The sequence below is a fragment of the Otolemur garnettii genome, unplaced genomic scaffold (genome assembly GCF_000181295.1).
Source record: "Otolemur garnettii isolate 467f Iridium unplaced genomic scaffold, OtoGar3 scaffold00006, whole genome shotgun sequence".
Lineage (NCBI taxonomy): Eukaryota > Metazoa > Chordata > Mammalia > Primates > Galagidae > Otolemur > Otolemur garnettii.
Window position 1 is genome coordinate 37638493 of NW_003852401.1, and position 12161 is coordinate 37650653.

The 12161-nt window shown below is 43.4% G+C and overlaps 1 protein-coding gene across 4 annotated transcripts in view; it reads left to right on the plus strand.

The window, feature by feature from the left end:
• Positions 1–1640: 1640 nt before the first annotated feature.
• Positions 1641–12161, plus strand: part of LOC100948361 (transducin-like enhancer protein 4) — a 143593-nt gene continuing 133072 nt past the window's right edge. For 2 of the 4 annotated variants that reach the window (XM_012813798.2, XM_003782968.3), the window contains exons 1-4: positions 1641–2684; positions 3568–3665; positions 4757–4820; positions 5990–6034. In XM_012813798.2, coding sequence (XP_012669252.1) covers positions 2640–2684; positions 3568–3665; positions 4757–4820; positions 5990–6034 — 252 coding nt within the window. In that variant the 5' untranslated portion in view covers positions 1641–2639. Of the gene's footprint in view, positions 2685–3041; positions 3250–3567; positions 3666–4756; positions 4821–5989; positions 6035–12161 lie in introns of those variants that run through there. The other 2 variants (XM_023508213.1, XM_023508217.1) reach the window with 1 other exon arrangement.

Genomic DNA, 12161 nt, shown 5'->3' on the forward strand with positions numbered 1-12161 from the left:
GGTGAAGACCACCATAGCCTTTCTTTGCACCAGCCCTCCACAGCGGCCGGAACGGAGAGGTTAACTTAGTAATTCATCCGGTGAAAGGATATCATTAAAAACAGGTAGTTTTCAACTAACGCTGAACCAAAAGCACCATCTCGGCCAACATCTCAAGTTAGAGTAGGCAAAGGACGCTTAAAAATAAATGTCTAAAACTCAGTGCCAGACCGTTATGTTAGCAGACCTTCTTTTTTATTTTTCCCCATCCCCAAAGGCGAGAAGCTCGCTATCGGGCTCCCCTTGAACTGAAGAGCTGCTTCCAGCTAGACTGGAACTAAGGATGGAGGGGCTGACTGTGTGGCCTCCCCCATTTCTCCGGCCCCTTCCCTAGGGATGCTGCCTTTCTCCTCCCCTCTCCCCAGATCCCTCCTTTCCCAGCCTCTGCCCCCCGGGCCGTCCCCACCTTCCCACCATCTCTCTCGGCCCTCGTGGCCCCCTGCTCTGTTACAACCGAGCTAAAATTGGTTTGTCCCTCCAAAAAGCGGGAAAAGAGGGGCAGTTTTCTTACTGATCTAGGGGAGGGAACGTCTCGGCGAACGCACGGGTGTTTTCTTCCCAGTGCCTGGAACTGGCGCCCTTTTGGGCTGCTCTGGTGAGGACCAACTGCGGAGTTTGGGTGGCCCCCTCCTCCAAGTTTCTTTGGAAATAGAGCGACTCCTGCCCTCGGGCTTTCGGGATTACTCGAAGACCTCACAGTTACGCCCCCACGACCCTGAGCTGGAGAGTCTGGACGGTTTTTCTAACTTTACCTGGGGGGAGGAGGCCCTGCTTCGGGGTTAAATGGCAATCACAGCCCCCTAGAGGCTCGGAGGGACGTGCTCCCCGCCCAACTCCGCCGCCTCAGCCCCGGCCGTGATCTCTTCGCTCCATCTACGGCTCTAACCAAGACTAGGGGCCCGAGTCCGCGTTCACACGGAAAATTATGCCGGCTTCAGCGGCGCGTAAAATTGATGTGAACCGAACGAAGTGGGATCAGCGTGATCCTCCCTCTCTTGTCTCAACAGGGGTTTCGGAGCGTTACACAAGGCCGAGCTTGTCTCTTTAAGGAGACATTGGACCCTAATTAGTCCGCATTCCTGGCGCGGCTGCCGAGCTAGGGGCCGAGGGTGTTTGGGTTAGGAGGGGGATGGGTGGGAGGACCAGACTCCGAAGATCTTCTAACCAGCCTCCAGGCTCACCGCCTTCTCTATCCTCTTTATTTTGCCGCCACCAACACCTAGTTCTGAAGATGCAGCCAGGGCAGCGGCAACAGCGCAGCAGCCGCTTCTCTGCGCCCCACGTTACTTTGATTGACAGGTGAACAAATGTTTCCCCGGTTCGAACGCTCGCGCTAAGGAACGTCAGCCAAAGCGAAGCTCCGCCTTGGGCGGGCCATCTCCGCCCCGCCTCCTCCAACCCCATCACTTTTCGTTCATTGGTCGGAGTCACAGGCGACGCCCGGCCCCCACGTGGGTTACAGCCCGGTTGACTCCTCCCCTCTGTCTTGCCATTTGTCAGCAGTGAAATGATGGGCAGTAACACAGAACGGCGATTAATGTTCAGCCACCTCTGATTGGTTGCTGCAGACGCCCACCGCGAAGAGGATGGGCGGGGCACTTGGAGAGCACGCCAGAACGGTCGCGCAGCCCGCCGGTGATTGTAGTCAATTTGGCCGTATTCTCAGCCACGGTCGCCCCAGGCGTACTACATCTCCCGGGATGCTTCGCGTTCCCTCCACGGACGGTTGTGAATATGTATCAGAATGTTAATGATTAGCTGCTGCTAAATTTGGTCAAAGAAGTCACCTACACAGAGCGTGTTGTTAGAGCTGTTCTGAGCGGCTGTTTGGGCTGTTGGCTGCTTTCTTCCCCCTCTCACACACTTGTATATTATTTTGAGGTGGTGTTCGCAGAGTTTGAAAGGAGAGAGAATTTAAAAAAAAGCCGCAAGCGTTTCACTCTTTTATTTTTATAATCCCCTTCAATTTGGGGTTAAAAAAAAGACAAGAAAACAGGAAGGAAGAAAAATAAGGAAATGAGATGTGGTAAAAGAAGCTAAAAGGTGCCTTTTAAAAGATCGTTGCTGTGAAGTGAAAAATCTCCAGAGAAACCAAAAAGCACCGCCGAGACCTCTTCCGAACCAAAGGAGTTTGTGTTTGCTTTTAGGGAAGAAGAAAGATCCTTCATTCGGAGGAATAACAACCAATTAAAAGACAAATAAAAAAAAAGTTTGGAGTGGGACGAGAGCGAGCGAGCGGCGCTGCCGGCGGGCGGTGGGGAGCGGAGCTCGCACTTTCCGGGCCGGCTGAGCGGCGGCCGCGGTGCTAGGCTCGGCGGGCGCGCCTCAGCGGAGCGAACGGCGGAGCGTTGCCGCGGGAGACGCGAGCCGGACAATGCCCGCGGCGGGCCAGTGACGCCCGCGGGGAATGCGGAGCGGCCCGGTCGCCGGCACCCAGCCGCCGCCGCGCGTTCCTGCCGCCCGCGTCACGCGAGACCCGGCGGGGGCCGGGACCGCCCGAGCCACCCCTCAGACCCTGCCGGCCGCCGCCTCCTCCTCGGGGCCATTAAAGCCAATGAGCCGCGCGCTTCTGCTTAGCGCAGCCAACTAAATCGGTTTGGATGATTCGCGACCTGAGCAAGATGTACCCGCAGACTAGACACCCGGTGAGTGCGGGCGGCGCGGGCGCGGGCTCGCCGGGCGCCGGGGGATTCCCCGTGTCGCCCCCCACCCCGTGCGCGGAGTTGTGTCTTTTGGCCGGAGGGGCGTGGAGAGCGGCCCGAAATGGGCGCCCCGCTCCGGGAGCCGCCCGCCCGCCCGCCATCGGCCCCCTACCCCTCACCCCCCCGGCGCGCGGCACTCTCGGAGGGGGGTGCGGGAGGCAATTGAGTTGTAGCCATTTTCTTATTGTTGTCTTTGAAGCTCCTGAAAGCCAAGTGGAGCCGTTTGCGGTCCCCGCGCCGCGACTGGGGGGTGGGGGTGGCGAGCGATGAAGGAGGCGCGACTCCACGCCGGGGCAGGGAGGGCGCCCTCCGCGGCGGCGCTGCTGGGTTGGCTGCGGCTGCGAAGTGCGGGGCGCCGGCCCCTCGCGCCGCGGGCCCCCGGGGCGAGCGTGCGAGCGTGCGAGCGCAGCAGCGAGCCGGGAGGGTGGCGGCCGCGCCCCCTCCCCCTGCCTGACCGCAGCCCGACGCCATGGCGCGGGTCCCCCCGACGGGCCAGTTTCGATTCCGGGTGAGGAGGGAGTGGGCGCGGCGCGCCGGTCCCTGAGCACCCGCCGTTGGCCGGGGGCGGGAGCCGGGCTCGAACCCGCGGAGTCGGGGGCCGCGGGTGGGAGCTCGCTGGGGCCCAGGCCACCCCGCAGCCCGCCCCGACTCCGGCTGTGGGCGAGGGGAGCGGGCGGGGGGCTGGAGGAGACTTTTAATCGCTTTTTGCCTGCGTGCGCGGTGACCACCTCCTCCCCCCTCCCCCGCTCACGCCGCGTGTGTTTTCTTCATCTCCCTGCTACGCCTGTGATGTGGGTTAATTAAATATTTTATTGTTCTTCTTTAGGCACCGCATCAGCCTGCTCAACCCTTTAAATTTACAATTTCCGAATCCTGTGATCGGATTAAGGAAGAGTTTCAGTTTTTACAGGCTCAGTACCACAGGTAACGATATTGACTTTAGCTGATCCTCCTGTTTGCTTAGCTCTTGTCTCTCTCCCACATACACATGCAAACACCTACCTTTCCCCCCTTTTTTGACCTACCCCCACCCCCCGTGAGCGAAAGGGGCAAGTCGAGGCCTTTTTTTCTTTAGGCAGGTGTAAAGAAATTAAGCATTTCTATCTTCTCCCGTAAATTAAAAAAAAAAAAAAAAAAGGCAGAATAATCGAAACTGAGGAAGACTTGGAAAACGCTGAGGCCAAACTTGAGATACTGATTTATTAGGGCCAGGAGAATGGAAGGTTGAGAAGATTCTGGGGCCTTTTGACTTCTTGGTTCTTTTATTACTCCGGGCATGATTCCTTCTCACTTCTTTCTGCCGTTCACGGAAGAGCTGAAAGCCCTGGAAAGTCCGAGTGAGCGTTTTTTCATTACTTTCGTGCTGAAAAAATGTTTTTGTCTTAGGGGCGATTATTGGCCTTAGAGTGCCTGTGAAACGTTTTTCTTTGACTTTTTCTGATGCATAATTTTTATTTCATAAATGTAAGAACAAGGCACTGAACTCTATCGACACTTTGCCCCTGGGTGGTGGTATTCAACTTGTCTGTATGTTTGGAGGGAGGAAAAAAACCAAGACATCATTCATAAGACATGCTATATTCACGTTTTCATTAATCTTTTCCTAGCACGTTAAAGAAACAAACTCTCTTGTGACATTTTGGGGTGTTTATTTGTGCTGGTTTATGTAGTCATTATTAACGTTTATTTCCTTGTTTTATTAAGTGAATTCAGTGAATACTCAATTCTGGATGAAGTTCTGAAATTAAATTGACTAGAGGGTTTATTTCCTTAAAACTTAAAAAAAAACCCCCAAAACCTAAGAATCACACATTAGATCCTTATTGAAAGGGCAAGTCCAGGCTGGTTATAATTACCCCTTCCTCTCTTTCCATAAGGAGGGTAGTATTTAAGACTGTATTATAGATTTGGATTGCTGTTTGTAGGTGAGGTTTAGAGGAGAGAATGTATGTTTGGAGTTGAAGGATGTAAGTTAAGTTCTGCACTACACTTAGATTATTTTATATCTCGAACAGTCTGAAGCTGGAATGTGAGAAACTCGCCAGTGAGAAGACAGAGATGCAGCGACATTATGTCATGGTAAGAAAAACGGTGTCACAGATTCAAAGTGCCTATTAGTTTGGGATACGAAAAACAAGAATACATTGAAATTGCTGGAGGCTGGGGATAGATCACAGTCACTCTGTCCATGCATTTGAGGTTGTGGGAATGTATATAGTAGCAACCTGTAATTCTAGAATGTTATAACTTGCCTTTGACAAGCAGCTTTTGATTCGAATTTTCAGAAAGTTCGGCCACGTAGGGTATGATTTTCTCTGCTTTGTTTTTACAGATTAAAAAAAATAAAAACAACCTCAATTTTGTTTTGTTTAGTCAAAAGGAAAATGTTTCTGTGTTAGTGGCTTTCTTTGTTGTTAACGTTGTGGTTGCTCCAAACAATTTTAGCCACATAATTTTTCTGTATGTTGTTAAATTTTAATGTGTTCTTTGAAACAATGGTGAGTAAGAAGACACCAGACCTTTTTTCATATTTTTTCCTCACTCTTTATGTTACTATTACAATTATATTTGTGTTTGTTTTCAATTTCTGTAGTGTTACATTGGTTTGAGGAGTGCTGTAGTCTCCTGTATAACTGATTGTTATGCCAGAATTCCTACAATGCCAGTTTTACTGCATGGTTAAAAAAATCCAGTCTGCTTTTATGGAAGTATTCTGGAACATATTTTTAATTGTTCGGAGAGGCTCCAGAGTAACTCATTCATTCATTTTTCTATCAAGCTGTTTTACTTTGAGTATGTGAATGTGAGCAGTATGCTAAAAATGAGAAAGTGCCTTACGTAGCTCACCTTTCCTAACTGTTCTTTGAAAATATCAGTATTTGTATGAGATCTTTTTTTGCCATTATCTTGTCCGCTGTGCCTAGGAATTGTAGTCCCTATGGTACAGAATTTTCAAACATGCTTATGGTTTATAAGGACAACTGCAAATGTTAAGACTACTGTGTTTCAACTGAATTTTTCTAAGTGTTGTGAGTTATTTTCTTAGAATCTGTGTCTTAAAGTGGCTTCTAGTTTATTAGGCTTCAGATGATGATTGGGTCTGCCTCTTAACTCACTGGCATAGGTTTTATGCCTATTTTGGTTGAGGAGAGGCTTTTATGTTTGTTTTAAATATACTTGGTGCATTTTGAACAAACTAGGGAGACTGATGAAACGCACAAATTTAATTGCTTTTCCTTCTTTGACAGTATTATGAAATGTCTTATGGATTGAATATAGAAATGCATAAGCAGGTAAGTTATTTCTTTGTAACCATTTTAAATGACAGTAATAATTGCTGCACTTTTTTTGCAGTTTTATTGTGTACATTGTTGTGGCTACCTGTGTTTAAAAAGATAGGGTAACTGAGAAATGCCATTGTTTTCATGTGTGTCTCCTCATTTTTCACATGATTTTAGTTTTAATAATTTTAAAATATTTTAAGAAGTCTGCATATTGAACATCGTACACTTCCAAAAGCAGGAAGCTAAATTTTAAAATATATCTTGTTTTGCTTTTCAAAGAGTTGCTGATGTATTTCCAACATTTCAAACTTGTCTCATGAGAGAGTTTTCTTTGAAAATATTAAAAAGTAAAACTAAATTGTGTGGAGATTTTATTGGCTTGGTGTGAAAAAATGGATAGAGGGTGAGCTAGGAGGATCAAAATGAAATCTGTGGAGCTACAAGATAAATTGATGTAAAATCTTTGTGCTAGTCTCCTGAGGCTACTTATTTGGGTCTTACCAGGAACTATAACTGTTACTTCAAAATTTGTACAGAATAAATGAGCTTGATAGGAGGATGTGATAAGGTTCAGCAACAGGCCTTGAAATCTAGCAATTAGTTCAGGTAAAAGAGAGAAAGAAAAAAGATAATGATTAGTTAGAAAGCATTAAGAGATATAAATTCAAACTGCCTTTTTTTTTTTTTTTTTTTTTTTGCAAGAGACTAAAATCACTTGGTTATGTATCCTGGACAGAAGAATAGCATATATATATGTACATGTACATATGTGTATGTACATATATAAAAATTATTGTTTGGCAATAATAATTCCTCTAGGAAGCATTTATTTTTAGTGATCTCTTAGTAGAATGCTTTAGTTCTCATCAACCATTTCGGAATAGGTGTGTGTCTGTGTTTGCCCGCTGGGAAAAAGACAAGGGAAGACTCACTGTTTTTCGTCTCTTATTTACGTTCTAGGTGGATGTCATTACTTTCTAAGTTAAGATAGTATGAAATGAGCACATATTATTAGGCTGTTACTAGTTACAGATTCCTATTTGGGTATAGTTATTTACCACAGGCTCAGAACATAGCCCAGTAGTAGATCTTTAAAAGGTTGACTCTTAGACAATAAAGGCCATTGGATGGCTAGTACTGGAAAACAAGTTGGAAAAAATGAGTCTTTATTTAGACTGAGGACTTTTTATTTCAGATACTATTTTACTTTGTATATAATTTGATAACTACAGTATTAGCATTACAGTATATAGTTTGAATCATGTCAAATTCTTATTTTGGCATCTTTGCCATTTCTTTTTATATTAGTAATGTAAATATCTCTTGCTTTAACAAAATCCATTCAAGCTTATGGATGGACCCCTTATAGGAATAAGTTACATGAGTGATACTATTTGTTAATTATCTTTATTACATTTCAAATTAGATCTGGATTTTGTTCATATTTTCTTAAATGTTTTGTCCTCACCCTAGCTTCTAAGATTAATTAGTGGCTTTTTAAAGATCAGAGCAGATGATTAATGTCCCTTTATTTTTCCTCCTTCTGTATGTTTTTTACCCTAATCACATAGTGTCCAGTTCTCCGTGTACCATCTACATTTCTAAGATGCACACAGCTTTTATTTGGCTGTATATATTTTGGGGGGGGGAGGGGCTGTGTGAGATTCCTTAATTTTACACAGTTTATACGTCTATAATTCTGTCATCTTGACCAGTTGGCCTCAAATGCCATCCACTTAAAATTGAGAAGAGTACAGTTTTCCTTTTTTTCTCTTGCTTTTAAATTCAATCATATCAAGAATCCTGAGGGCAGTTTATCACATTATGAAATACAGACAGCCCTGCAAACCACCTACTTATTATATTTTCTTTTCTTTCTCCCCCTTAAGCACAGAGGCGTATCTGTCTTTATTTGTTTTCCTAGGCAGACGGCCTTAGTTCCTCTTAGTCTCTCTTCCAGATGCACTGGCTGGATACCCTTGTAATGGAAAGCAGCAATAATGCAGGGAAGTTGCCCTGCGGCATAATTGGGCCTAGTTCTCAAGATCGGGTTAGGCTTATTCACTTATTAGATTTGTGTCTCGAAGGGTTCAAGAGTAGGAGTCCCCGGAGTCCTTGGAAGTACCCTAGTAATTGGTAGCCCTGATATTTGAAACCTTTGTGTATTTTTTGGTTAATGCTCTTGTTCTTCTTGGCTGCTGCCAGCCACAGTATTTATTTTTAGAGAAATTTTTCATTGGAACAGAAAACGATGGTTGTGATCATGACTCTGTGACTTAGCAAATTGATAAAAGGATAAAAGTATGAAGCATTGACAAACGGGGTAGGGGTCGGTGTTTCTCCCTCCTCCCATTTCCGTGTGATGCTCATCATCACTCACCCTGTGTTGATGCTGATGGAGAACTATAAAGTGAAACCTATGGGGAATTTGTCATTCCAAAATGAAAGCTAATGTAATTAGTACCAATTAAAGTACATTTAGTAAATTGGATTTAATCTTAATTAAGCCTGCATAATGTTGCCAATTTTTAACAATTATGTTTGAGAACATAATTAATTTAAATTTTGGTAACTGAGTAAATAGCATTAGTCTGGTAGAATTAGTGGATTTTTTTTTAAAAGTGGAATTTGGTGACATGACATGGAATTGAAGCATAAAATATGAATCTAATTTCTGGTAATCTTTAGTAGGATTGATAGAGGTGAGCAGATGAAGTTGGGGAAAAAAAAGAAGTTAGGATACAGCATTCTAGGCAATAGAATTGCCACTGTTTCTAGCACAAAAGTAAAGATGGTACAAATAGGACATGATTAGAAATGACACACGTTTTGGTATGATGCCTTCAAAACGGAATTAAAAAAAAATGAAAGACTATTAGCCTTTATTCCCTAAGGATTGTCCTAATTATGGAAATTTGTTGTTGTTATTTTTGTTTTGGATAGAACGGTTGGCCTAGGGTTTAGTTGTTACTTTTTTTTTTTGGCTGATTATTCTTTAAAAATACAGCGTGACTTCAAAATGGGTCAGTGATCACAGGCAGTATGCCGTTGACACCATTACTAAATACTGCTTGTTCCTATCCTTCATCTGTAATGCTGTAATTAGAGAAGTCCTCCCTGATAGACTCTGACAGCAGTAGTTATCACTCTAAAAAGTGAATATTGGATGTAGATTAGGAGCAGTAGGTATGTGAATTCACCCTGTAAGAACTATACATGGAGATGAATAAACTAGATTTTGAAAAGTGGAGAATGAGAACATTCTTTTGACTTCCTCATAGTCAATATACATGTATATGTATATTCTGTAACTGAAAGTCTCTTTGCTTTTAAAAAATTTAGCTTTAGTATTTGAATTTCAAAAATCATTAGAAAATTTTTGAAATCTGCAACACAATCTTAAAGTGAGTACTGCACATGTATGTATAAATGTTTATGTGTACAATTTATATATATGCATGTGTGTATATAGTCTTTTTTTTTTTTTAAATCAAAGCAAGAAAACTTCTGTTTCATTCCAAGCCATGTAAATTTTATCATGAGATTAGGGCCACAACCATTTGAGTGCTACTAAAATATTAATTGAATAGAAATGAAAGGGCCTTGCCAACTGATAGGATATCATAATCATAGCCTCTTTGGTCGATGGTAAATGATGATAAATGACATTAGGAACCTTTTAGCAAACTGTAATAACTACAAGGAGGGAAGCAGTATGGATTTGCATTATATCTGATACCCTCCAGTACCAAGTGGATTGCCAATACTGCTTGTTTAGCATTTTCTAAGGGCAATAGGATATTGATTTCTGACTTACAAGGAACAGCTCTATTTTCACCATTGAAAAGTATTGCAGGTTGTTAAGAAGAAATTGACTTGAAGAGGCCGACTGCTGCCCATCATGGAGCAAATAAAGCAAAACTGCCGAAGCATGGTGGAGCAGCAAGACGGGCCCTCAGCAATTTGTTGCTATTAATTTACCATGCTCGACAGCAAATCAATCGGCATCTACTTCATCTGCTGGAGAAAATGCTGTCCAGGGCAGATAAAAGGCTCGGCATGGTACAGAGAATAGACTGGATTGGCCAAAAGGAGGCTGCAGTTAATGTGTAAATAAGTGAAATCAAGGCCACTGTTGCAGAGGAAGCTGTTGTTAATTAGGTTGGTGCTTTTTAGTGAACTATTTTAGAAAGCAGCCTAGGATTTGGAGAATAAGAAGAGATTTATTGAGGTTGAAGTAGTAATATGACTAGCATGACATTCTAGCCTTAAGTGTACTTGATTCTAGGGTGCAGTAAATTTATCTGGGGACACTGCTTGCATTGGGATTTGTTTAAAGTTCTGTTTAGACCAGGTTTACCTGAAGGTAACTTTTTTTGAATGTTACCAGTTTCTTGTACATCTTCTATCTTATTGTCTGTGCTCAGATTTGGAAGAGTAGATCTAGGAGTGGGTGTTTGAGTGTGTAGTCAAAATGTATCTATTATATTCTTTCTTGGTGGCTTCTTATTTTTTTTCCCCCCAGAAATGGACGGGATTGAACTCTTGTATGATAATGAAAGGGAACCATAATCAAAGGTGGGGTATTCTAACAGAAATTAACTGACAGACCAATGAAAATTTTGCTGATAGAACTTTCTTTTGAATCTAAAGGGGCTGAACAATGGTGGATACTGCTGGCCTAGAAAATCTCAAAGAGCAATTATAAATAACATTTTGCTGACTATGTAGACTTCAGATGCATTTAGGAGATTGTGTGTGGGTGGGTGGGGTCCTTGTGTTTTTAATGAAGGTTTAAAGCCACCTTTTCTAACGTTGAATTGCGTATCCTCTGGTGATACTTTATAATTATGTTAAAGCCAAATGGAGTTTCTTTTTCTTTTTTTTTCTCTCACCTTTTCTCTGATTTGGACATTTGGGGTAGGAGGACAACTTCACCTTACTCCCTTTGATTAAAGTTAAATGTATATAGATTTTTAATTCTGTTTTTTTTTTTGAAAATTGTCAGAGAGTCTGGCATCAGGGCCGTTGATAACCAGGTGGCAGGACCCATTGAGGTGTCTTTTTACTTGTTATAGCACCTGCAAGAGACACACATCAGGAGGATGAAATTTAACCTGTTAGGTGTATATATTTGTTAGAGTGAGTGTTTTCTGAATACTGTGAGTTTTTCCTTTGTCCCTTTTCACCTGTTCACTTTTTGTCTTTATTTTGAGGTACCAAAGGGGAATATCTATAGATTTTTCACCTAAAGCAGTGATTGGTGAGTGGAATTAGAATTTCCTTCTGATGGAAATGAACATTTATTACACATCTGTATCTGGCATGTACTTACCACTGATGTGGGCACATGGCCAAAATTCTTATCCTTATTTCTCACAGTGATCCTAAAAGATACTCTGTCCAATCAAAAGGTGATTGATTAAACAGGTTTGGATCTCCACAAGGTGATAAAGCTAATAGGTGGTGGATTCTGGACTTTGTATAAAAATTTACCTGGGAAAATTTCTCCTATGAGATAGGTCTGCCCTGAGCTAGAGATTCAGATCCGACCTCATCCCTGGGAGGCTGGGATCTCTGAGTTTGTCCCTGAGTCCCTGAACTTTAGGCTCATACCCAGAACCGCTTAAGGGTGGTGGGGATTCTCAGCAACTGTCTGTGGAGACCAGGGCTGCAAGGCTTAGCCTGGGTTCTCCATCCAGACGGCTTTCTGTGGGTGAGAGAGAAAGAGTCACTTTCACTTGGAGTCTCCCACAAGTGGGCCAAGAGAGCTGCTTGCTTATCAAGATGGAATGTGTTTCCTCCCTAGGCAACCTATTTCACATTTGCTTACAAACTTGCTCTTCTGTTTAACTTTTATCTTTTCTTTGTGGCTTGTAAGACTAATGCCTCAAGACAAGGGCCTGTTTGTTAATCGCCATCTTGAGAGCTTTTGAAGGGGGACGCTGAGAGGGGAAAATGTGATGTTTTGTGGCCTCTTTGTAGTTCAGAAAAAGGTTCTTAGATTCTTAGATGCAGGAAATCACACACAAATCAAACTTTTAAATGAAGGCAGATGTTTTGCTTTTCCTGTTAAAAGATTTTGTGTAGCATTCAGACAAAGGGATAGTTTCTTCTCACTGCCTCTTAATCCCTG